At 42.0% G+C, this 27,603-nt stretch overlaps 1 protein-coding gene across 4 annotated transcripts in view; it reads left to right on the top strand.

Moving 5' to 3' along the window:
• CDKAL1 (CDK5 regulatory subunit associated protein 1 like 1) overlaps positions 1-24,306 on the top strand; it is a 669,276-nt gene extending 644,970 nt beyond the window's left edge. For all 4 annotated transcript variants that reach the window (XM_007197148.2, XM_057555487.1, XM_057555486.1 and 1 more), the window contains one exon: positions 23,650-24,306. In XM_007197148.2, coding sequence (XP_007197210.2) covers positions 23,650-23,841 — 192 coding nt within the window. In that variant the 3' untranslated portion in view covers positions 23,842-24,306. The remainder of the gene's footprint in view (positions 1-23,649) is intronic.
• The last annotated feature ends 3,297 nt before the right edge of the window (positions 24,307-27,603 follow it).

The raw sequence follows: 27,603 nt of genomic DNA, 5'->3' as shown, positions 1-27,603 counted from the left end.
CTTGTTTCACCACAAGCATTAGACATTGGGCAAGTTACTCAACCTCTCTCTACCTCAGTTCTTGCCTCTGGAAATGGGGGATCATAATAGTACCCACTTCATAGGATTTACATGGAAATGGCTTAGCAATCAAGAAGTGTCAGCTACTGTTACAGTAAATGTTGGCTACTGATAATTAATAATAATTATCATTATTAATTTGTGATACATGCTAGGGCATCATTTTACTTCAAGCAGTGAAGGTAAAAATTGCATAATCTTTTATCATTTCAAATGTTGTGATCGTCAGCCATTGGTTTCCTACAAAATGGCAAATGAAACCAGAATCACTTAGGGGTTCTTCCACACAGTGAGAATGACAAATTCACAGAAAGAGGCTCAGTAACAATCTTACAGCACTGGCTGTTCTTACTGACAGGCATTTCTTCCTCTTATTCCTTGTGCCCCCTTTGAAAGGAGAATATTCTAGAATGGAGACCTGGACCTACCCTGTTTCTCACAAGGGAAGGGAGGACTGCCCCAGGGTGCCTGGCTGCCACCTGTTTCTCATCTGTTGGGACTTTGATCCTAATAATGGATTCACTTGAGCAGTTAGATAGCTCAGCACCAACAGAGCCAGCTGCCCTCAGAAAGGAAGCAGAAGTTTTAAAGGGTGGCATGGTTTGCCTCATTACCAGACAAAGGGCCAGCAGGATATTCAGGTGTACTGAGTTTTATGTACAAACTATACTATATTTTCAGAGCTTTGACCCTTAGAAAAGCATTGTTAAAATGCTTTCCTCTCCATCTAACATTCATTTCCAAAACTACTGAAGTGAAAGGGTCTATTAGTTCAGGGCCAGATTTGAAAGCGCATGAAAACTGCATTCATGAGGTTAAGAAATGGCTTAACAATTAAGTTAAAACAGTTGAGAGTGGATCTAATTTCAAACAGATCAGCTAACCGTGTTAGAAGTAAATGAGGGTGTGTTCCTTCCGATTTTTCCTTCCACCCTCAAGATACTGGCTCCAATCCTGAGCAATTTTTCCTAGTTGTTTTTTTTTTTCCTTTTTAACTTTATATAATATTGAATTCTTCATTGCCCACATGTTAAGTTGTTGTCACAATTAAAACTGTAGCACATTTAATATTTAGTCCATTTCTTCCTTTCATATGGCTTCTAATTAGTTTCATTTGCAGATCCATTAGGACATACTTGGGTTTCACAGTCTAAGATACACAGCTTTTATTCTATGCCCCTGAGCTGTATTTTACTGGGCATCACAGCTGAACTTGTATGATTATGTCAGTTCTAAAGGTCTTCAGTATGTTTGCAATACCTTCCATGCACCAATTTAAGTACCATTCAGAGTATCATCAGAGCGAGCTGATGCTAAACAATTAGCTTTCATTTCACTTGCATCAGTAACTGTGCGATCGCTGATGATAATTTTCCCCCTCCAGAGGCTTGTCACTGGGGCATGGGGAAGGGAATTGCATGCATCAAGAAACTAATTGTGCCTCGATGATAATAATAATAGCTACTGTTTAGTGAGCCTCTACTATGTGCTTGGTGTTGAGGTTTTTTACCTGTATTACCTCCTTTTATTATTCTGGCCTGGGTTAGAGCAGCTAGAACACATGAAGTGTTCTTTTGTTTGTTTCTTTTTTCTTTTTTGATGTGGACCATTTTTAAAGTCTTTATTGAATTTGTTACAATATTGCTTCTGTTTTATGTTTTTGGTTTTTTGGCCACAAGGCATGTGGGATCTTAGCTCCCCGACCAGAGATCGAACCCACACCCTCTGTACTGGAAGGCGAAGTCTTAACCACTGGACCGCCAGGGAAGTCCCATGAAATGTTCTTTACATGGCTGTGCACACTCACAAAGAGACATCATAGGGTGGGATTGGGCAGGCACTTTCCCTTCCTCTCTGCATCCTTTGCCGACAGGGAGAAGCAGGTAGAAGGAGCTTGAGGGAAGGCCACGGGCAGACTCCCAGAGCTAGGAATGGCTGAGGGCAAGAAAAAGAATCAGGCCCCCCAGCCTGAATTACTCACAGATTGAACATACAGGTAATGCCTGGCTTCTTAGGATATGTTTTAGTACTTATTGAACATGATATTATCTAAGCACCGGCCTAAATATTGGAGATAGAAATAATGAATATGGTCTCGGCCTTTGAGGAGATTTTAGTCTGAATGTTCTTCTGGTAGTACTGCTATTCTGTTGTGACCCTTTTGGGGAGGGATTGGGGTGAGAGAGAGGGTCCTATGTGGGTGCACTGGCTACCCGATGTGACATCATTGCTCTGGTGATTAAAGTTTTATGGATGATTCTTACCACATCTAAGGTGTCCAGAATTGCTCTTTTGTTCTCTCATTTTGACTACGTTACTTTTCAGACTTTTTACTCAGGCATCAATTACCAGTGCCAAAGTATGACCATATGTCTTGGTTTGTCTGGGACGGCCCTGGTTTATACCTGTTATCCTGGTATAATTAATAATAGTGCCCATTTTTCATTCTCCACAGTATCCTGGTTTGGATGATAAATTATATGGTCATCCGATCAATTCATAAAGTAGACCCAGCACTATGCCAAACACTGCTTGGGGCCAGCAGTCTTAAGGTGTGATCCTTGCCCTCAAGGAGATGGAACTGTAGTTGGGAAGAGAAGACAGGTGCTTATAAAACAAAATCTGTAATATGTAAAATGCTAAATTGAATGACATCAGATCATAAGAGATTGGAAGATAGGAGACCTCTGTAGACTTGGGGTATCAGGGAATGTATAGGTCAGGGTTCTTTGAAGACAACAGAAAATAGCTCGGTTAGTTTAAACAGAAAGGTGTGTAAAAAGGGATACTGGGTAGTCCACAGAATCTTTCGAAAGGCTGAGAAGCAGACTCTTCACTGAGTTTTCTGACAGTAACACCCAAACCACATAGAAGCTGCTGGTAAGATATGTTACCTCTGCCCCTCCTGCCCCAGCAAGATAGAAGCCCCAAGCCCTGACTGCTTCCTCGTGAAGCTTACTTCACGATCCAGGTCTCAGACCTGTTGCATCTGAGTGTGGAGGACCGGGGTCTCAGGTTTTGTACCCTAGGGACAAAGGAGGATGGGAAGTGTTTCTTGGAATCTGTATTAGCGAGGTGGAATTTACAGTGTGGAGATGGTCAATGTGAAGAGAGTATTCACACAGTTCCCACTACAGAGGGTTTCGTGGATGTGATGGGATTAGAACTGGACTTGGAAGGTGAGAAGGACTTAATCAGGGAAATAAAGAAGGAGATTTTTCTCAGTGCAAAACGAACATGAGTCAAGTGACAGAATGCACAGGAATAAATCTGGCTTTCCTTGGGCATCTGTAAGCAGATGTGGGCAATTGGGAGCAAGCGTAGAATAATGTTCATTGTGAAGAGTGGGCCCTCTGGACTTTGAAGTAAAGTAGCACATTATACAATAAAGCACATGTATTAGTCCATGATAACTTAGGCTGTGCTGCAGTAACACATTAACCCTGAAATCCCATGCTTAACACGAGAAAGGTTTATTTCCTACTCATACTACAGCACATCTGGCATCAGGGATTGTCTGCTCCACCCAGGCACTCAGGGACCCAGGTTGCCTGTCTGGAGAACCAGCCTCTTCACTGCCTCAGCACAGGAGTGGCACAGGATATTTCTATTTATGTCTGTTGCCCAGAACTATTCACATGGCCCCACCCAATTTCAAGAGTTTGGGAAATACATACTTCTGTATAAATAAGATGGAGAAGATATGGTGGAATACTAGAAGTTTCCACCATGCACGTTGGCACGTTTTTGAGCACGAGCAAAACAGTGAAAGTAGCCTGTGTGAGCAAAAGTTCACAAGAGCAGGGCCACCCGGTCTGTTCTGTTCACCACCAGCTTCGGGCCATAGCACAGTGCCTGGCTCAGAGTTGGTGCTCTGTACATACTTGTTGAATGAACTTGGCTGTCACTGATACGCAGGGTGGAATAGAGGGTTTCTTGACAAGAGGCAGGGAGGTTGACAGTACGTGATAGGTTGATATCGTCTATTACTTCAGCTTAGGACATTAGTATATTCTTTAAAGGCTAAAGAAATCACAGTCAAGCCACCCAACCTGCTCTTTGAAGTCATTTGGCATCTTGATAAGCAGATTGCAAAAACCCCTTTTTAAACTGATGTTAATCTTGCAAATTTAAATTCTTTTCATGGGAACTGTAAGGATGAGTACTTTTAGAGCCAGGCATGCTTCTAACCATAAATTTTCAGCCTATTTCTCCTGTCATATTCAGAGTACTAACTTTGAGTTGTGCCTGAAATAATAGAACCATGAATATCTTTGTTTTCTAACATAGTTTGCCATGTTTGAAATGTAAAGGGCTTTGGAGAAATAAATTTTCTCCTGTCCCTCAATCTCCCCAGTGTAATTCTATAAAATTACTGAGAAACATAAATGCGCAAGCCATGTGTCAAGTCAACAGTTATCTGGTAGGAAGTCAACCTATAAAAATAGGATCCAGTAACTTTCAGATTTGCCACCACTTGAGAAAGAAGTCCAAAGGACAAAAAAAGCCAAAAACTGTTGCAGATTTACTTTATCAAGGTCAGTATTTTCCTTCTAGAGGCCCCTGGCTCCCAGGGATTCTTTCCTGCAAACATCCACTTTGAAAGAATAGAGTATCCCTCAAGCCACATACACTTTGTGGTCTTACTGTGTAGATTTCGGAATTTTGGTTTTATCCCTTACAACTGTGTGCATTGGCTGTTCACTTACCATCTCAAGGTATGTTTCCTCTTCTATAAATTGGGGGTGATAGAATCTATTCAGTAGGGTAGTTTTGACAATGAAGTGAGGTAATGCATGGGAAGCACTCAGTAGTACTGGCACGGAGGAAGTGATAAATGACTATGTGGTATGAAGTTGGTGGCATGGTGATGATCACGGAGGATTTATTTGGGCCTCGTTAACCGAGATGCTAATATCGCATCCATGACATATATACTGTGAGAAGAGGAGTTGGTCATTGGTCTTTTCTGTCATATTTATAAGCAACAACAGCATTTTTAAAAGTATAGTTACCTAAAATAAATACTTAATGATCGTGTTTCTAAGTTTCCCCTTTTCATTGACTTTGAGTGCTATTTCTTTTCTGCTATCCTTCAGATGAGGTCAGTTCCTCTGAACAGTCACAAAGCATCCATAGTGTAGGATAGTGTAATTTGCTACAGGCTTTTTCTTTTAAATATTCTTGTAGGAGGTGGTTTTTCCATGCTCTGTACTATATAATCTGAAAATAAACACAAACAATCTGCCTAATTGGTCTCCCTGTTTCTACCCTCTATAAAAATCAGATCATGTCTTTCTTGTGGTCAAAATCTAGGGTTCCATATGACCTAGGATATGTACCCAGCAGAATTAAAAGCAGGCACTCAAATAGATACTTGCTCTGTTTGTTGCCAATTGTATTGTATGCCAATGTTCATAGCAGCATTATTCACAATAACCGAAAGCTGGAAACAACCCAAATGTCCATCAACAAATAACTGGATAAACAGAATGTCTTTGATATGTCGATATGTACATACAATGGAATTTTGTTCAGCCATAAAAAGAAATGAAGTTCTAAAGCATGCTACCACATGGATGAACCTTGAAAACATTATGCTAAGTGAAATAAGTCAGGCACAAAAGAACAAATATTATATGATTCCACTTATATGCAAGATCTAGAATAGGCAAATCTGTAGAGCCAGAAAGTAGGTTAGAGGTTATCAGAGGTTGGGGGTAAGAGAGTTGTTTCTTAATAGTTACTGAGTTTTCTGTTTGGAGTGATGAAAAAGTTTTAGAAATAGACAGTGGTGATGGTTGTACAACATGGCAAATGTAATTGCCACTGAACTGTACACTTAAAAATGATTAAAATGGTAATTTTTATGTTATATATATCTCACCACAGTAAAAAATATTTTAAAAAAGTCTCGGGTTTCCCATCACACTCAGAGTGGAAGCCAAAGGCCCTGCAGTGGCCTACAAGGCCTAGCGCCTTGCATACTCCTCCGTTGCCTCTCTGACATCATCATTTACCCTTTTCCCTCTCGAACACACTGGGCCAGCCACACTGGCCTCCATGCTGCACCTGAGATGTGAACACACCAGGTTTGCTCCCTCAGGAGGGCCTTCCCACTTGCTAGACCCTCTGCGTGGAATGTGCTTCTATTAGATGCCCACATGTCATGTCTGTCCTCTCCTCCATTCAGTTCTCTGCTGAAACCCACCTTATCAATGAGGCCTTCCTGAGGAGCCCTCTGTTGGATAGCAGCCCCCACCATCTATCACACCTAGTACCCCCTGTCCTTACTCTGTTTCTCTCCATGGTACATCTCACCGTCAGACATACCAAATATCTATGTTTCTTTGTCTCCAGCTAATAAAATGGAAGCGCCATCCATGAGGGCTGAGCTATTTTGCTTTGTTCACTCCTTTGTCCATAATGTCTGGAATAGTGCCTGGCATAGAGCAAATGCTCACTCAGTGTCTCTTGAATGAATGAATGAGTGAATGAATATATTTGTGCTGGAGATATACGTGTATCCCTTACTTAAAAAAGATTGCAGAACCAAATATCTGGTCATACTATATATTAGTTAGCTATTGTCACTATAAATGCCTCATATATAACAACCGCAAAACCTTAGTGGGGTTCAGCTTATCTCGACTGGGCACACTCGCACATCTGCAGTCAGCTGTGGGGTCTCTGAGCGGGTCTTCTGATCTCGATGTGGCTGCTGACATGCCTGTGGTTCAGCTGGCAGCTGGCAGGTAGCCACAACTGGGATGACTTGGATGAATCAGCTCTGCTCCATGTGTCTCATCCTACAGCAGGCTAACCTGGAAACGTCCTCATGGTAAAGGCAGAGGAACAGGAACAGCAAACAGAAATGCACAAGAACTTTTCAAGCCTTGGCATGCAGCATGTTTGATAACATGCCATTGGCCCAAGTAAGTCACGTGACCAAGATCAGGGAAAGCACTAGGCAGTTATGTGACAAAAGGCACAGCTAGGGGAGCAGGAAGAGTTGGGACCATTGCTGTATTCAGTCTGTCCCAACCTATGAAATCCTGGACTTTTTTGCTTGTGAGCTGCACATCGTTCCACCCTCTTTCTGTAGCCCCACATAAATTACATGCTGCTTTAGCCTTTGAGCCAGTCATCCCAGCTCTACAACTCAATGTCTTGTTTTTAGTTTCTGAGTTGTGGAACTGGAAGGGTTAGATCTAGTTTTAAAAATAAAACAAAAGAAACCCCTCATTTTTCACATTAAAAAATCTAAAAGTTAGAAGTTAAGGCTCTTTCTCATGGTCTTTGATTAGGAAACTTCAAGTTCTCTGAAGTATGGCAGTTATTCTCTGAAGTGTATGTACCCAGCAACTAAACATTATCACCCGTAGGGTCTGTGGTACGCGGAATAACAGCCTCCCAAAGGTGCCCATGGCCTGATCCTTGGAACCTGGGAATGTCAGGTTACATGGGAGGCAGGGGATTTAAGAGTGCAGGTGGAATTAAATTTGCTAATGAACTGACTACAATCCTGCAGCCTGTGGAACAAAAACCACATTCACAGAAAGATAGACAAAATGAAAAGGCAGAGGACTATGTACCACATGAAGCAACAACATAAAACCCCAGAAAAACAACTAAATGAAGTAGAGATAGGCAACCGTCCAGAAAAAGAATTCAGAATAATTATAGTGAAGATGATCCAGGACCTCAGAAAAAGAATGGAGGCAAAGATCGAGAAGATGCAAGGAATGTTTAACAAAGACCTAGAAGAATTAAAGAACAAACAAACAGAGATGAACAATACAATAACTGAAATGAAAAATACACTAGAAGGAGTCAATAGCAGAATAACTGAGGCAGAAGAACAGATACGTGACCTGGAAGACAGAATGGTGGAAATCACTGCTGCAGAACAGAATAAAGAAAAAAGAATGAAAAGAAATGAAGACAGCCTAAGAGACCTCTGGGACAACATTAAACACATCAACATTCGCATTATAGGGGTCCCAGAAGGAGAAGAGAGAGAGAAAGGACCCAAGAAAATATTTGAAGAGATTATAGTCGAAAACTTCCCTAACATGGGAAAGGAAATAGCCACCCAAGTCCAGGAAGCGCAGAGAGTCCCAGGAAGAATAAACCCAAGGAGAAACATGCTGAGACACATAGTAATCAAACTGACAAAAATTAAAGACAAAAATTATTAAAAGCAACAAGGGAAAAACAACAAATAACATACAAGGGACCTCCCATAAGGTTAACAGCTGATTTCTCAGCAGAAACTATACAAGCCAGAAGGGAGTGGCATGATATATTTAAAGTGATGAAAGGGAAGAACCTAAAACCAAGATTACCCTACCCGGCAAGGATCTCATTCAGATTCAACAGAGAAAGCAAAAGCTTTACAGACAAGCAAAAGCTAAGAGAATTCAGCACCACCAAATCAGCTCTACAACAAATGCTAAAGGAACTTCTCTAAGTGGGAAACACAGAGAAGAAAAGGACCTACAAAAGCAAACCCAAAACAATTAAGAAACTGGTCATAGGAACATACATATCAATAATTACCTTACACGTGAATGCATTAAATGCTCCAACCAAAAGACACAGGCTTGCTGAATGGATACAAAAACAAGACTCATATATATGCTGGCTACAAGAGACCCACTTCAGACCTAGGGACACATACAGACTGAAAGTGAGGGGATGGAAAAAGATATTCCATGCAAATGGAAATCAAAAGAAAGCTGGAGTAGCAATACTCATGTCAGGTAAAACAGACTTTAAAATAAAGAATGTTACAAGAGACAAGGAAGGACACTACATAATGATCAAGGGATCAATCCAAGAAGAAGATATAACAGTTATAAATATATATGCACCCAACGTAGGAGCACCTCAATACATAAGGCAAATGGTAACAACTATAAAAGAGGAAACTGACAGTAACACAATAATAGTGGGGAACTTTAACTCCTCACTTACACCAGTGGACAGATCATCCAGACAGAAGATTAATAAGGAACCAGAAGCTTTAAATGACACAATAGACCAGATAGATTTAATTGATATTTATAGGACATTCCATCCAAAAACAGTAGATTACACTTTCTTCTCAAGTGCACGCGGAACATTCTCCAGGATAGATCACATCTTGGGTCACAAATCAAGCCTCGGTAATTTAAGAAAATTGAAATCATATCAAGCATCTTTTCTGACCACAATGCTATGAGATTAGAAGTCAATTACAGGGAAAAAAATGTAAAAAACACAAACACATGGAGGCTAAACAATATGTTACTAAATAACCAAGAGATCACTGAAGAACTCAAAGAGGAAATCAAAAAATACCCAGAGACAAATGACAACAAAAACACAATGATCCAAAACCTATGGGATGCAGCAAAAGCAGTTCTAAAAGGGAGGTATATAGCAATACAATCCTACCTCAAGGAAAAAGAAAAGTCTCAAACAATCTAACCTTACACCTAAAGGAACTAGAGAGAAAGAAGAACAAACAAAACCCAAAGTTAGCAGAAGGAAAGAAATCATAAAGATCAGAGCAGAAATAAGTGAAATAGAAACAAAGAAAACAATAGCAGAGATCAATAAAACTAAAAGCCAGTTCTTTGAGAAGATAAACAAAATTGATAAACCTCTAGCCAGACTCATCAAGAAAAAGAGGGAGAGGACTCAAATCAATAAAATTAGAAATGGAAAAGGAGAAGTTACAACGGACACCGTAGAAATACAAAGCATCGTAAGAGACTACTACAAGTAACTCTATGCCAATAAAATGGATAACCTGGAAGAAACGGACAAATTCTTGGAAAGGTATAACCTTCCAAGACTGAACCTGGAAGAAATAAAAAACATGAACAGACCAATCACAAGTAATGAAATTGAAACTGTGATTAAAAATCTTCCAACAAACAAAAGTGCAGGACCAGATGGCTTCACAGGTGAACTCTAACATTTAGAGAACAGCTAACACCATCCTTCTCAAACTCTTCTAAAAAATTGCAGAGGAAGGAACACTCCCAAACTCACTCTATGAGGCCACCATCACCCTGACACCAAAACCAGACAAAGATGTCACAAAGAAAGAAAGCTACAGGCCAATATCACTGATGAACATAGATGCAAAAATCCTCAACAAAATACTAGCAAACAGAATCCAACAACACATTCAAAGGATCATACACCATGATCAAGTGGGATTTATACCAGGGATGCAAGGATTCTTCAATATATGCAAATCAATCAATGTGATACAACATATTAACAAATTGAAGAATAAAAACGATATGATCATCTCAATAGATGCAGAAAAAGCTTTTGACAAAATTCAACACCCATTTATGATAAAAACTCTCCAGAAAATGGGCATAGAGGGAACCTACCTCAACATAATAAAGGCCATATACAACAAACCCACAACAAACATCATTCTCAATGGTGAAAAACTGAAAGCATTTCCTCTAAGATCAGGAACAAGACAAGGTGGTCCACTCTTGCCACCATTATTCAACATAGTTTTGGAAGTCCTAGCCATGGCAATCAGAGAAGAAAAATAAATAAAAGGAATAGACATTGGTAAAGAAGAAGTAAAACTGTCACTGTTTGCAGATGACGTTACTATACATGTATAATCCTGAAGATGCCACCTGAAAACTACTAAAGCTAATCAATGAATTTAGTAAAGTAGCAGGATACAAAATTAATGCACAGAAATCTCTTGCATTCCTATACACTAACAACAAAAGATCAGAAAGAGAAACTAAGGAAGCAATCCCATTCACCACTGCAACAAAAAAAAAATAAAATACCTAGGAATAAACCTACCTAAGGAGACAAAAGACCTGTATGCAGAAAACTATAAGACACTGATGAAAGAAATCAAAGATGACACAAACAGATGGAGAGATATGCCATGTTCTTGGATTGGAAGAATCAATATTGTAAAAATGACTATACTACCCAAGGCAATCTACAGATTCAGTGCAATCCCTATCAGATTACCAGTGGCATTTTTTACAGAACTAGAACAAAAAAGTCTTAAAATTTGTATGGAGACACAGAAGACCCCGAATAGCCAACGCAATCTTGAGGGAAAAAATTGGAGCTGGAGGAATCAGACTCCCTGACATCAGACCATACTGCAAATCTACAGTAATCAAGAAAATATGGTACTGGCAGGAAAACAGAAATATAGATCAGTGGAACATGATAGAAAGCCCAGAGATAAACCCGTGCATCTATGGTCAACTAATCTATGACAAAGGAGGCAAGGGTATACAGTGGAGAAAAGACAGTCTCTTCAATAAGTGGTGCTGGGAAAACTGGACAGCTACATGTCAAAGAATGAAATTGGAACACTCCCTAACACCATACACAAAAATCAACTCAAAATGGATTAAAGACCTAAATGTAAGACCGGACACTATAAAACTCTTAGAGGAAAACATGGGAAGAACACTCTTTGACATAAATCACAGCAAGATCTTTTTTGACCCACCTCCTAGAGTAATGGAAATAAAAACAATAAACAAATGGGACCTAATGAAACTTAAAGGTTTTTGCACAGCAAAGGAAACCATAAACAAGACGAAAAGACAACCCTCAGAATGGGAGAAAATATTTGTAAACGAATCAACAGACAAAGGATTAATCTCCAAAATATATAAACTCATGCAGCTCAGTATTTAAAAAGGAAACAAACAACCCAATCAAAACATGGGCAGAAGACATAAATAGACATTTCTCCAAAGAAGACATACAGATGGCCCAGAGGCACATGAAAAGGTGCTCAACATCACTCATTATTAGAGAAATGCAAATCAAAACTACAATGAGGTATCACCTGACACTGGTTAGAATGGGCACCATCAGAAAATCTACAAACAACAAATGCTGGAGAGGGTATGGAGGAAAGGGAACTCTCTTGCACTGTTGGTGGGAATGTGAATTGATACAGCCACTATGGAGAACAGTATGGAGATTCCTTAAAAAACTAAGAATAGAACTACCATATGACCCAGCAATTCCACTACTGGGCATACACCAAGAGAAAACCATAATTCAAAAAGACACATGCACCCCAATGTTCATTGCAGCACTATTTTCAATAGCCAGGTCATGGGAGCAACCTAAATGCCCATCGACAGACGAATGGATAAAGAAGAAGTGGTACATATACACAATGGAATATTACTCAGCCATAAAAAGGAATGAAATTGGGTCATTTGTAGAGACATGGATGGACCTAGAGACTGTCGTACAGAGTGAAGTGGTGGTGGGATGAATTGGGAGATTGGGATTAACATGTGTACTCTAATATGTATAAAATAGATAACTAACAAAAAAAAGAAGTTAAACTTTAAAAAAATTGCTAATGTACTGACTTCAAAATAAAGAGATTTCCTGGATTATCCAGGTGGGTCCAGTGACATCAGAAGAGACCTTAAAAGTGAAAAGGCTCCAAGAGAAACAGAATCAGAGGGATGAGAATGCTGACTTTGCAGATGGAAGGGGGTCACAAGCCAAGTAACATAAGCTAGAAAAGGCAAGGAGATGGATTTGTCCCTAGAGCCTCCAGAAGGAGGACGACACCTCACTTGATTTTAGTCCAGTGAGACCCATTTTGGACACCACTCATGTGGTGATGACAGGATTCAGTTTCTTACGGGTTGTTTGAGGTCTCAGTTCTTTGTTGGCTGTTGGTAGAAAGTCTCCCTCAGTTCCTTCTCATGAGGGCTTCTGCATAGGGCAGCTTGTTTCCCCCAGAAGAAGCAAACAGAGAGAGTGAGAAAGGTAGAAGCCACAGTTTTTAGTATCCTAATTTCAGAAGGGACATCCCATCATTTATGTGGAGTGTAATTAATTAGAAGCAAGTCAGTAAGTTCAGTCCATCGTCCCAGGGAAGATGTTACACAAGGACGTGGCTACTAGGAGGTGAGGATCGTTTGGGGCCATCTGAAAGGCTGCCTGCCACGCTTTTATAGTGATATAAATAATTAGATCTCTTAATATTAGTCTTCTCTCAGTTATTTTAGTGACTTTTGGTAGAATCATCATTTTTTATTTTTAAAAAACTATCCATATTCAAAGTAGAAAGGGAGAATGGGCATACCTTGGAATGGATATTTGGAAGAACACATAATAGAACTTTGGAAGTGATAGGAAAATAGGTAGAGATGTGAACTTTTTTCAGATGGCTGAGTTTAGTGTAATTACAGTGAGTATGTACCATGTAATTTTTCTTAACTAGTTTATCTGAACTTTGCAAGATGAATAAACATCACGGTGATCTGAAGGAAACATTTTACATGTTAGCGCGTCATTTGTGAGATGCTTTGAGACAGAACAAAGCACCCGCCATCTCCTTTATTCATTTTATGCAGTTCATGGAGCTCAGTGATGCTAAAACCGTATTTCCAGTGTCACTGAAAATGATACTTAGGATGAGAGGTTTGCATTGTGATAGTGGTTAACATCACCCGTGGTTTTTTGTTGTTGTTGTTGTTATTTAAAACACAAACATCTGCCAACACACCCTCATGGTTACGTATTTGGACAAAATCCTTAGGAGTAATTATTTTGAGTTGAATTGATTAAAGATTAACTTTAATGCACCCAGTTGTTATGTTCATCTGCATCCCAGTTCACAGCTTGCGGTGTACACTCCATGCAACGAGGATGGTTTCGGTTGTGGTTTAAGAGATTATCAAAAGGACTTCATTGTCAGTGAAGCATTTTGACCCAATTTACTTTTTCTTTAACTTTGCCACACCTGTGGAGCAGCTTTAGTTTGTACTAATGCTTATTTCCAGCCAGTAATTTGGAACAAATGAGTTCTGATTTCTACCACTGTCATGAACGTTGTGATCACAGACTTCATAGTTCTAAGTGAGCCTTTTGGTCTGTGTGCACGCACGTGTGTGTGTGTGTGTGTGTACATCTGTGGCTGATATTTAGTTAGCAGAAGAGAGAACTATACTATTAATTTTAGATCTGATTCTCTACCCTACCTGCCCCGCCCCTCTTATTTTGGTAAGTGTTAACAAGTCGAAAATCAGGAAAGTGTAAGCTTATTTGAATGGACATTTGGTGCTAAGTTCAAGAAAGCTTAAGAAGGTCAAAGAAGGGGACTTCCCTGGCCGTCCAGTGGTTAAGACTTCGCCTTCCAATGCAGGGTGTGCGGTTCGATCCCTAGTCGGGGAGCTAAGATCCCACATGCCTCGTGGCCAAAAAAAAAACAAAACAGAAGCAATATTGTAACAAATTCAATAAAGACTTTAAAAATGGTCCACATCAAAAAATCTCTAAAAAAAAAAAAAAAAAGGTCAAAGAAGAGGAGGGCATTCAGATAGAAGCCCGCAGTGGAGGGTTGAGAAGGCATTACAGAGACTGAGCAGTCACCTTTGTTCATCTCTTCTTACCAGGGACTCATGCAGCAGCGCGTGTTAGGGATGCTTATGTGAAGAGGTGCCTCCTGAAGTTTATATTTTAGGGATAAAATGCACTTGCGATAGAGATACCTTTCCGCTATGGAGATAATTTCGTATTCAAAGCAAACTCTTCAAAACTAGGAGATTTAGAGGTTCCTTTCGAATAGTGTACCGCGCTGCATAATGTATATTTTAAGACAATTTCCTTGTATTGATCACATATTTGGTTTCGATAGGTTTTCTGCATAGGCCACATGTTCAGGCTTGGTTGAGAAAAAGATGATTCTAAACTCTAGTTTATCTGGAGTTACAAGATATCAAACAATTTTTTCTTCCTCCCTGTTAGCTTCCACTTCAAGCTGTAACAGTGCCTCTGAGCCATGAGAAAAATTTACACATAAGAAATATTTTGAATTTATTAAAAGAAGTTCAGAGCCTAAGAGTTACTTTCAGATCTCTTGAGTAGGGTGGAATACGATCTTACAGGAAATAATTAGGATGGGCAGGTGCCGAGCTTTGGGTTTTGGTAGGATTATTATCTCTTTCTTTCACTTAGCGCTGTTCAAGTCAGAGGGTTGGGCATCCAGCAAGGGAGGGATCACCAAGACCACGCAGGGACACGTCAGATTTGTTCCTTTGGTGGACGTCAAGCCATAATTATTCAGAATATAATCTGAAATGCATTTGATCGTATGGCAGACAGTTTAATAATTTATATTTGGCCTTATTAGCAAAGGCTTGGGTTTACTCTGCTATCACCAAAATAAGATTCAAAAAACTAAGATAATAGTGGTTTTTTTAGAGTGTGTGTGTGTTCTGGTTTAAAACTTTTTCTTTGCGATTTTAATGATCTGATAAACAAGTACACATTTGAGGTGAGGGGGAAGAGGAAAAGTTACATATGAATAATTGCTGATTTAGAATTGCTCATGCCCAAAAGTGATACAGAAAGGCTGACAGTACCGTGCTGTCATCGTGTGAGTCTGTGACAGAGATTTTCAAATGTCAGTTTTCTCCCCAAATAAATGATAAGGTGTAATTGATTCCAAGTTTAATTTGTTGAGCCTGTAGCATGACGATATACCAGTAATGCTAATGGACTATACATATAACATTCTTTCCAGAGACTGCAAGAGCTAGAAAGTACTACCATCTTTGGTTCAGAGATAATGGGCACTCCTAATTATGTGATATTAAGATGCTCCCAGTTTGAGAAATGTCTAGAAGCATAGTGGAGGAAGGTACCTTGGCCCCTGTAATCCCCTGTCCGTCCTGGTATCCGGTAAAGACATGAAGCACAGGGACAAAGTTGTCTGTCAGTCCAGGAAGGGAAGCTGGCATGTGGAATGTGATTGCTGGCCCGTGGCAACACCTGCAGGTGGCAGGGACCGAAGAATTCATTTAGAAGCTGCACTGCAAGCTGGGGAGACAGGTGGCAACTCTCTTACAGGGATGTCTTTTATTTGAGCAGAACCAGACCAACTGTTCCTCATTAAAACGCATTTTGCAACATGTTCTAATGTGAGCAGATCAAGTATGTGTGCATGTGGGCGTGTGCGTGTGTGTGCAGAGAAAACCCGGGACGTGCCAGCCACAGGTCACGTTCACAGAGTCTCAACATGGCCCAGAGCTGCAAGACAGGTCGCGTGCAATGTCTCTGCCTGACCTGAGGCTGGCTTTCCTGGAAGGGCCTTCTCTAGGGAAACACAGAATAACACCATTACCTCCATGTAAAGTGGAGAAAGTCTGTTTGACAGGAATCTTGATACTGGTAGTTATTTTAATAATTATTCAGTGCCTTGATTTTTCTCATTTCTTTGCATTGCACTATAAATGCATCTCTGATATGTAACTGCCAGGCTAGACTTAATACGTCTAAAGCCAAGCCTCTCCTCTGCTTCCGCATTTACACCTACTGTCTGTAAATTGGGTGAATACTTAAAGTTGGGAGAAACTCGTGTTAACTACTTCACTGGGCGGTTGGGAGGATTAAAGGAGAGAAAGCATGGAGAATAGAGCCCTGCTGGACACATGGGGAACGTTCCAGAAACACTGCTTCTACTTAGTGTTTTTACACAGAGCTTGTCGTCCACCTTTCTTGCTGGATCGTTATGCCTCTGGTTCTGCAACCGTGTCACAATTTATAAACATTTTTGATGAGGAGGAACTGCAGGAGAGGCCGCTGAACAGGGTGACTTTCTTCCGTTGGAAGGGCAAGTTCATCAGCTCCCCAGAAAAGGATCCTTGCAACTATATGAAAATATGAACACAGAATGCAAAGGAACAAGTAGAAACCCAAATATCCCTTCAGAAAACGTTGATTGACCACCTTCTAGGTACCCTTTCCTTCAGGTCTGTTTCTTTTGGCTGAAAGAGCTGTGAGGAGGACAAATAAGGGTGGCCCTGGAGGCCTGTTTTCTTAGCAAGCAGTTTTCTCAGCGGGTCTGCGTTAGCTCCACAGAAGGAAAGGGCCTTAGAGGAGGCCCAGCCCTGGTGGCCCCTGTCTTCCTCCACCAAGGAGCTTCAGGATCAGCCGGCCATACAGTTGCCGGGAGGCGCCCTGCACCCCTTTCCTGGTAACTGTGTAGAGCCCGAGGCTTCTGCTGGAGCGGGTTCTCTTGTGCAGCTCGTTCAGCTCTGCCTGAACTGAGCGCACTTTCTGGTGGGACGGTGCGAGCTTGGGGGATCACAGGTGCCCTGAGTGCCGTGATGAGGGCCAGCCAGCAGGACACACAGCCCACAGAGTGGGAGCCCCCAGTGCCTCTGGGCTGTGTGCTGGTGAGAGAGGTTTTGTCCAGTCGAGATCTGACGCGTCAGTAAGAAGAGGGGCAGGGGCGCATGGTGGCTGGAGGCGAGATGGCAGGGGCAGGCGGAGAGCGGAGCAAGGGCAGAGCCGTGGCGGTGACTGTGACTTGTTTTCTTCCTTTTTAGTTTCCTTGAAAGCAGCGTTACAACGGTATTAGGTATTGGAAGAGAAGGCAGACATAAAAAGGGCCCGCGGCACATCTGACAGGTGAATTCCTCTTTATAAGTGGTGGTGTCCGGGTCTCCCTTCTTATATAGGATGGGTTTAGTTAAGAGCCTTTCCAGAAGGCTCACCCCACAGACTGAGAGCCCGGGAGTAGGAGGTGCCAGCGCCACGGCGGGCGTAGCTTCTCCCTCGTGGGTTAGAGCTGCGAGGACAGCACCCGGGACAGGACGTCACCCTCCCGGCCCTGCTGGCAAGTGCTGTGGGAGGCTCTGCCCTTCTCCGTCTTCCACGCCACGCTCCTGCAATGGAGGATAACGGTGGCCCTTCATCGAAACCTTCTGTATTCCTGGCACTCTGCCCGGGCTCTGGGCATGCGAATTCTAACCCTTTCAACAACATCTTAAAGTAGATATTGGTACCCCTACCTCACAGAAGAGTTAACTAGGCCTGGAGAGCTTAAACCACTTGTCACACAGCTGATAAATATGTGAACTTGGATTCGGTTTCTGGTCTGCCATGCTATTCATTATACTGTGCACCTCCTGATGATATGTATAAGAAACAAAAATAGTTTAAATTAATAAACCACATTTGAAAAGCAAATAAAATCGTGACTTTGTAATTTTACAAAAATGGTATCTGAGGCAGTTTGCATATTTCGTTAGGACCATAAAATACCATGTTTCATCTTCACTGAATTTTAAATGTTCAAGACACAATATATATATCTCGTTTAATCCTCATAACAACCCTATGATGTACAGATACTTACCGTATCTCAGGTGATTCTGTATGGAGGCAAAAGAGAGGATAAATTATTTGCCCAAGAATTCTCAGATGGAGCTGGGATTAGAGCCCAGAGCCCACGCACTTACTGCTTCTAGAACAGGTCCCATTTGTTTCTCGGGTGATGAAAGTGCCCAGGTTAAAGGCCTCTCCTTCCTTTCCCTAGCAATACATGTATAACTGCTAGAGAAGAAGGAAATAATTAGAGGTTGACTATTGTTACCATCCCAACTGTCTTTATCTTTAACTGATTGAAATCTGATGCCTGAAGGTTCTGAACATCAAAGTTGTTTTTGGTTTGGTTTGGTTTGGTTTTTTTGGCGTATATATGTGATGCTACTCTAATAGATTTATTACTTTAGTAGGATTTGATAAGCTATACTTTTGAAAATTAGAATATGTTTAAGAATTAGGAAGTATGTTTAGAAATTAATCAAGGGAACAGTGAGATTTACAAGGGGGGAAAAAAGATGTTAATCAAAGTTAACACTTTCTTAATGTGTCCTTAGTCTACTATGACTGGATAAATACATGGATCTTTTTGATTGAACGAAGGTCATATCCTGCTTTGTTTCTATCTGTTTTGTAAAAGGCATTTCTAAATGGAATTTGATTTCTTAAGAATTATAAATCTGAGAGTTGATGTTTGAATAGTTTTAGTAAATAATAATATTTCTTGTCTTTGTTGCATTATAGCTTGAGAGATACAAGTGTGTCTTAAAGTTCAAAAATTAATAACTTGGTAATGTTTAAGAGGTTTATGGAAGGTTCGAGCCTTCTGTTTACTTTCCAGAACTATTGACTATGCCAAGTTTTTCTGGAAAGTCAATTTTATACATTGTTCTGCGTGTGTGTGTGTGTGTGTGTGTGTGTCTAAACTTTATCTTGCTGTTGGTTATGTATCATCACTTCACCTGTAAACCCTTTTTATTTTCATTACAGTCTAGAAATACTACATTATTTTCTATTCATGAATGGTGCTTCTGACTGTGTGGAAATTGCAGTAGTTGTGCATTTATATGTTTGAGGATCTTGGACTTTATGAGAAAGTCCTTGTATTTCCTGTATTTCTAAATTACTTTTCCTTCAATATCCCAGTGGTAGTGACAATTGAAATGTACAAAGCTAGCTGGCAACAGATTACTCTGTCTTCTGAGAAACTTTTTTTCAATCTTATATTTAAAAACATATCATCAAACTCCCTTAATCAATATGGTGAACCGGTACAGGGTGAAGATAATAAAGGAAGCACAGCATGGTAGAGGCAGGCTGCATTTTCTCTCTCCTGCTGTGTCATCAAGCTCTCACCTTGATCTTAGGGAGAATGGCAGGGTGGGCTTCTTGTGGGGCTGCGTATGGATGCCACGGTACTCCATACGGTTCTGTGATGCAGACTTGCTCCCAGGGACAGGAGAGCGGCTTGCCACCATATGGGTCAGTTATGTTCAGATGTGTTAAATGTTTGAGTGAGGGAGGGAAAAATCAGTGCCCAAGGAAGAATGACTATGTTGAACCCAGCCACAGATAATCCACAATGCTGGTCTAATAGGTACCTTTTATATTTTGAGCAAAATTTTATGGCAAATGAGTTGGAAGGAACAGAGGAAGAAATTCTATGAAACTCTTGTTAAAAGTTGAAGGGTATTTTCAGGCTGAGAGCACAGGTACTTTACCTGTACTGCACCTTTGTGAAGCAGAATGTGTTAAAAACCCAACCAAATGTTTGATGCTTTGAGACTCACCTAGTCCTGCCCGGGGCAGCCTGACCCCTGGCCCCCTACACCAGTGATCACCAAATGGCAGCTTCTGGGATTGCAGGCACAGAACCAAGGTTCATTATTCTGAACTGGGGGTGGGACAGGGGCAGATCTTCCCTGAAGCTAGTAGAGCTTAAGATTCAGGGCCTGACACTTTGAGGGACCCCTTCCAAGGCCCTGTTCTTAATTTTGTATTGATTTTTTTTTTTTTTAAGAGAAAACATCAGGCCCTACAGTGTCTGGATCTGTGAACCTCCTGAAGTCATTTGCAGGGTGTGAGCGAGGCTGTGTGTATATGTGCACAGATGCCTCCACAGTTTTCTGGGGGAACAGTCTGTAGTCCTCACTGCCTTCTCAAAGCCATCTGTGACTTAAAAAGGTTAAAGAACTCAGGCCTAGGAGAACTTAATCAACCTCTTAGTTCTTGTAAACCCAAGCTTAGGAAGTGATGGTTTAATTGCTAGAGGCAACAACTCAAGACTCGTCTACAGTTGTGCGCATCGATCGCCAGAGACATAGCTAAGCATGTTTTTGATCAGTTGTATCTCATCTGGAATACACATCCTCATATCCGTTCATTCACTCATTCATTCGTTCATTCATTTCTGAACACTTGCTGAGTACCTGCTCTGTGTTTGCCACTGTGCAGGTTCCAAGAACCCAGAGATGAAGTAGGCAACCTCTCTGCTTTTGAGGGACTCACAGAGCTTCCGTTATTTTAGCTGTAGAAGGCTGCATTCTTTCCCAAGGTTGAGTGCTGTCCTTGAGACCTTGGGGCTATTTTTAACCAATCAAAATGAAAGCCTGTCAACATATTCCCAGCTCCAAAATATCACTCAGAAAGCCAATCTTACAAGAGAGCGGTTTCCCGGGGCAGGTCTGGGTGCAGCCGTCACTGCTGCGGGGACCACGGCTCCGTCTGTCCAGCTGTGACCTTCTTGTCAAGGGCCCCCAGTGCAGGGAGAGCAGCAGGGTGTCAGCCCAGATCTCTGAGGAGTCCAGAAGTAAATGATGGCTCGACTGCCATTGGGGTTGAGAGATTTATCCTTGTGGACAAAAGCTATATTAATTTTGCAATCAGTCTCCTATAGTCAAAGCAAGAATTCTTCCATATCTATCACAGGCAAATATTAGCTGGTGGAAATTGGGTTGTGAAAGTTCTTCTCATTTCCCCATTCCTCTTCTTTGTCCCTCCATTACCCACTCACCTGAACTCAAGTACTGTTGATTCTACATTAAGTGTCTGTTGTTCCCTCCTTTCCGTGCCTTCTGCCATCCTCCCAACACAGGTCCTCAGCACTCTCCACCTCATCTGTCGCCACAACTTGCCCCCGGATTCTCTGCCCCCATTCTCCCCCCTCCCCTCAATCCACCGTGCACCTTCGTGCCAGAGTTACCTTCTTTCTGTAAAGCACACTCCCAATGCTTCTACTGTGCGTGGCAGGGCTGCCTTTCCTCACAGAGGCCGAAGCTGTCCCCAGAAGATTGTTCCAGAGTGCGGAAGGAAAGAATAAGCCACGTGAAATGGTTGTTCGGAGGCATCTTGAGCTTCTGTGGATTTCTTGCACTTCCACGGCCGTGCCTCGGGGTCGCCCCCTCCTCCCAGCCCCGCACTGTTTCTTCCGTCCCGTATTCTCCTTCCCCACCCCGCCTCCATCTCTCAAAATGTTATTCAGGTTTCAACAGGGGAGACACTGATTCTAAGGCCTGTGCATAAGGTGGAAATCTTACATCATGGAATCGAAATTACACTTTGAAACACTAGAACCACCCTGAGAGTGGCCAGGTGCCCCGGTCCCCTCCTCCCCACACCTGCTGAGACGCGTCAGGGAACAGAGAGCAACTACCAGGTCTCACCGTCACGTCTCCTAGCTGCTCGTGCTCCCTCCAGGCAGGGTTTCGCAGCCTTTCCACGTCTGGCGCAGGGCACACCAGAGTGGGTGGAGAGGCTGCGCGTGGGGTGGATCCCTGTGGCCACTCAGACCCCCTCAGGTGCCCCCTGAGGGTCGGAGCAGTGCTCCTGCAGCCGTGTGCCAGCTGGGAGGCCCTGTCCTGAGGGGCGTGTTTGATGGATAAAATGGCTTCTGTGTTTTGTTCCTTTGTCATTCTTCTTTTCCTGAGTGGATATGGTTGCATCCCTAAAAGTTAGATACATTTGTGATATGACTCCACTCTACATAAATTCTACCCTTCGTGAAGTCTGCCTTGATTCTCCTTAAACACTATTTGTCTCTTTCATATAGTTTGTGTATAATCTGGAAATTTATGAACTTGGTCTGACCCTTCAAGGAAAGGAACTATAACTTGTACTTAACTTGGCCTACCTGGCCTATGGTAGGTGTTTGAATGTGCCTGTGTTGAAGGAGTGAGTGATAGCTTCTTCTAACATCAAACTTAAAAGCTTCTGCACAGCAAAGGAGACCATCAACAAAATGAAAAGGCAACCAGCTGAATGGGAGAAAATATTTGCAAATCATATATCTGATATCTGATAAGGGGTTGATATCCAAAATATATATAAAGAACTCATACAGCTCAGTAGCAAAAAAAAAAAAAAATCTGATTTTAAAAATGGGCAGAGGATCTGAATAGACAGTTTACCAAAGAAGACATACAGATGGCCAACAGATGCGTGAAAAGATGCTCATCAGCACTAATCATGAGGGAAATGCAAATTAAAACCACAATGAGATATAACCTCATACCTGTTACAATGGCTGTCATCAAAAGAGATAAGAACTAACAAATGTTGGTGAACATATGGAGAAAAGGGAACCCACGTGCACTGTTGGTGGGAGTGTAAATTGGTGCAGCCACTCTGGAAAACAGTATGGAGTTTCCTTAAAAAACTAAAAATAGAACTACCATATGATCCAGCAATTCTACTTCTGAGTGTTTACGCAAAGGAAACAAAAACACTAACCCAAAAAGATACATGCATCCCATGTTCACTGCAGCATTATTTACAATAGCCAAGACATGGAAGCAACCTAAGTGTCCATCAATGGGTGAATGGACAAGGAAGATGGGGCATATGTATACAATGGAGTATTACTCAGGTGTAAAAAAAGGAAGTCTTGCCATTGACAACAACATGGATGGACCTTGAGGGCATTATGCTAAGTGAAATAAGTCAGAGAAAGACATAGAATCTGAAAAAACAAAACAAAACCAAATATATAGATGCAGAGAGCAGATTAGTGGTTGTCAGACACGGGGGTGGCAGGTGGGTGACGGGTGAAGGGAGTCAAAAGATACAGACTTCCAGTTATAATGTAAATATGTCCTGGGAATGTAACTTACAGCATGCTGACTATAGTTAACAATACTGCATTGTATATTTGGAAGTTGGTTAGAGAGTAGATCTTAAAAGTTATCATTACAAGGGAAAAAAATTGTAACTGTGTTGTAACTAGACTTACTGTGGTGCTCATTTCACAATGTATACAAATATTGAATCCTTATGTTGTGTACCTGAAACTAATACAATATTATATGTCAATCATATCTGAATAAAAAAATAGCTCCTTCTCGGGATCCTTTGCTTGACTGATGCCACATTAGCACTTTTTTCTTTCTTATTTTGCATCCTTAATGCCTTTCGTTTTCCTTTATGTTTCTCTCTCTATAGGAATTCAGAAATAGGCTTGGGAACCACCTGAATTCAGTATCCCACACCTTGGATGCAACTCAGCGAAACTCGGCAAGATCCAGAATGGCGCTACCATTGCAAAGGCTACACCAGGACTGTGCACTGAGGATGTCTGTGGTCCTGGCTCTGTTTGCTTTTCTTTTTGCTTTTTTGATCAAGGTCTATAATTAAAACACAACTAACTGAAGCATCTGTGAAGAAGAATAATGGGTTCAATCCCTGGTTGGGGAATTAAGATCCCACGTGCTTCATGGTGTGGCCTTTAAAAAACAAAATCTGTGAAGAGGAATAAATTTCTAATTCAAATCTTCAAAGAAAAGGAGAGCGACCACATCAGTTCTCAAAGGGCAATGATTTATAGTCTCCTTGCCCTTCAGCCACACTCTTTAATGAGGCTTACCCAGTCTCACCTTGAGTTGGACTCATTGGTTATTTGACCTAAAACCCAACAACAGCTGCCATAGCATGTCTTTTCAATTAAGCTCCCCTTGGCTTATTTTTTAGCAAGAAATGCAAGTGGTCGCATTTTCTTTAAATCACCAATCTTCAAGTCAGAACCTGTTTGTACCGTGGGTCTGGTCACCTCTTCCTTATGTGGGAAGAATTTTCCATTTTCAATAAACATTTTTACGTGTATCTTTCTCTTTATGCTTTGTTTGGGGTCCCGATGCTACTACACACATCTTATTTTCCACAGCAGATGCGTTCCTGAAAAGTTTACGTGGAAGCCTGTTTCTGGAACTTGAATCCTTTCAGAATGTACAGGGAGAGCCTACCAATTAAAGGGCTCCCGGCAACATTTTGAGAAGCCTGAGGAACCACCCACTTCTTTAGCTCCCGCAGACTTTTCAGAGACTGGACTTGTCGGAAACAAGCTCTGCCTCTTTTCTGACATTTTCGATTGATTCCATCCACTGTCTGTTTCTACCTGACATCACTGGCCTTTACTAAATGAAGTGATTTCTTCCACAATAAAAGGAATTGGTGTAACGAGCAAGGCTCACGTCTGTCAGCATCTGAATAAGTTACTTGGATTGTACAGCGCAGGGAAATCAGGCACCCAGTAGTTACCACAGGACAGTTTTCATTTTTAAACCCCCATCCCTGTTCAGCTCTTCATTTTATCTCAAAATGTTTCAACCTCTTTTGTATCTTTTGAATCCAGATTAAAATTAAATTATATCGTAAGTCGGTGAATTAAAAAACCAACACGAAAACCTTTAGTATTAGTACACTTCTCCTGACCCTGGTATGTGCTCCTAAGTGGAGATCACATTTAAAATGCAAGGGTTTGCTCCTGCTTCCCCTGAGTCCTGCGGTGACATGTCCACTTGGGATCCCCCTGTTCTGGCAGCGGCAGGAGAGACATGTGTTGGCAGAGAATAGGAGCCTGCTGGGTGCTTCCTTTCTTGAGATATGTGCAGTCATTTCTTTATTAATAAACGGAGTGGGTTCCAGCGTGGTACTTATTTAATAAAAACCTAGCAGAAGTGGAAATGCTACCGAAGGCCTAGAGTCACACTATGTAAGACATAAGAAAAGCTTCGCATCTGGGACAGATTGGAGACAGAAAGCTTTTTTCTATTTCTGCTGTCTCACTCTTTTCCTCTCACCCCCTCATCTGCTTCTTTCCTCCCCTCTAGCTCTGTACCTGTCTCTCCCCCGCTCTCGTCCCTTCATTTTTTCTTCTGTGAGTGAGAGTGATACACCCAGCAATCCGATAGCCCCACGGCCCCTCACCAACCGTGGTGGGGATTCTCAGGGATTGTTCAGCCATACGGGATTGTCCCCGCGCCGCCCTGGCTGTTACGTAACCCCACGTAGGCTGCGACTCCACTCTGCTCTTCGGTCCGGAAAGTTTAGAAGCCCTGCAGCAGGGACCAGATCATACACGATAGCAGTCACCATATTGGGGACCAGTTGGCAAGGGGGTGGCAGTGGTCTGGAGATCCAGCTTGCTTCTTCCATGACCTCCTGCTAGAGGGATGAGAGAGAGAAGCGTGGGTGGGTGTCAACCTCTCAGTTATCTCGTAGACAGAATTCTGAATGCGACTGAGCCTGGGAGCCATAGGGGTAAGTGTGGCATCAGGAAAGCTGTTTCCTCTCCAGCTCCTCTCCTTCCTCTCCAGCTCCTCTCCTTCCTGCCCGTAGTGTGATGGCATATCTACCCTTTTGGGGTTAGGCCTGATGGTGTGACCTGTTCTGGTCAGTGCAAAGGGAGTGGAAAGGTCCTGTCTTTCTTTGGGGCAGCCATGTTCAAATCCAGTCTGCCCTGTGTTCTCTGCACCATAGACGTCCTTGTGGACACACATGTCAGGATGCAGCTTCCTCCAGCCCGGGTCCCTGGGGGAGCGCGAGGAGCAGCGCCTTCCGCCGGCATGTGCTGGACATCGTGTGGAACAAGAAAGGAGCCTGTGTTGAGCCCCTGAGATTTGGGAGCCGTTACCATAGCGTGAGCCAGCCTATCCTAATTCACACACAGTCAGGCATGGTAGAACCGTTGACCTGCAGTTTGTAAACATAACTGTTGTTACGCTTTATATTTTCTTTTCATGTTTTCCCTTAGTACCAAAGTGTTTTTGTTTTTTCTTTAATGCGGCCCTCTCTACTAAAAAGGAAACCTGTGAAGAGATCTGTCTTCGTTCATTCAGGCTGCTATAGCAGAATGCCATAGACTGGGTAGCTTCTAAACAACAGAAACATATTTCTCACAGTTCTGGAGGCTGGGAAGTCCAAGATCAAGGTGCCAGCAATTCAGTAGCTTGTGAGGGCCCACTTTCTGGTTTACAGATGGCCGTCTTCTTGCTGCGTCCTCGTATGGTGGGAGGGGCAAGGGAGCTCTCACTGTCTCTCGTAAGGGCGTTAATCCCATTCATGAGGGCTCTACCCTCATGACCTAATCACCTTTCAGAGGCCTCACCTCCCACCATCACATGGGGGATTGGGTTTTAACATATGAATTGGCAGGGGGTGGGGAGGACAATATTCAGTCTATAGCAATATCTTTTGAATACTTTGGCCAATTTTTTTCTTAAATTCTTTATTAGAGTAAAACAAACATATGAAAGTGCACAGACATATATATAAATACGTGCATAAATCGTAGGGCGGCAGCTTGATGGATTTTCAAAAAGTGAACACATTGTAACCAGCACCAAGTAGGCTCTCCATGCACCTTCCCAGTCACTAACTCTGTCCCCCAAAAGGTAGCTACTATCCTTATTTCTAGTCATAGGTTGGTCTGCCTATTCATGAACTTTACATAAATGCAGTCGTACAGCAGGTGCTGTTTCGTGTCTGCCTTTTGCTCAGCGTTGCATGTGAGATGCATCCAGGTTTTTGTGTGTGGCAGTAGTTCATTCACTTTCGTTGCTGAATAGGATTCCGCTGTATGAATATACCACATTGTAATTATCCATCCTACTTTTGAGTTGTTTCTAATTTTTTGGCTATTAGAATAATAATGCTATAAACATGTTCTTGGGTCCACAGAGATGTGCATTTGTGTGAACTTATATCGAGAAATGGAATTGCTAAGTCAGGGTGTTTGCACACGCTGCCCAGTGGTGTTTGGAAAGGGTTGTGCCCATTTACATTCCTGTCAGCAGTATCTCAGAGTTCCCGGATGCCGTCCACTTGTTGATGCGAACTCTGCCACTCTCCCCACTGTTTCTTCTCTCTGTACCTTTGACTTTGTTCAGCAGACCTTGTCTCTGTTGTCTCTCATCCGTGAGGCAGCCCTGTTTTGATAATAATGATAACACTGATAACCATCAACTCTCTAGCCTTTAAACGTGTCAGACAAAATGATATGGACTTTACAAGTGTTCATCGGTCCTGAAAACACAACCCTGAGATAGGTACTATTATTCCCATTTTGCTGAGAAAAAGAAAAAATCTAAAACACACAAGACTAAGTAACTTGCCAGGGGC

Source organism: Balaenoptera acutorostrata, chromosome 10 (genome assembly GCF_949987535.1).
Source record: "Balaenoptera acutorostrata chromosome 10, mBalAcu1.1, whole genome shotgun sequence".
NCBI lineage: Eukaryota > Metazoa > Chordata > Mammalia > Artiodactyla > Balaenopteridae > Balaenoptera > Balaenoptera acutorostrata.
Note: the sequence above shows the minus strand (reverse complement) of the source record. Positions and strands in the feature narration are given on the sequence as shown.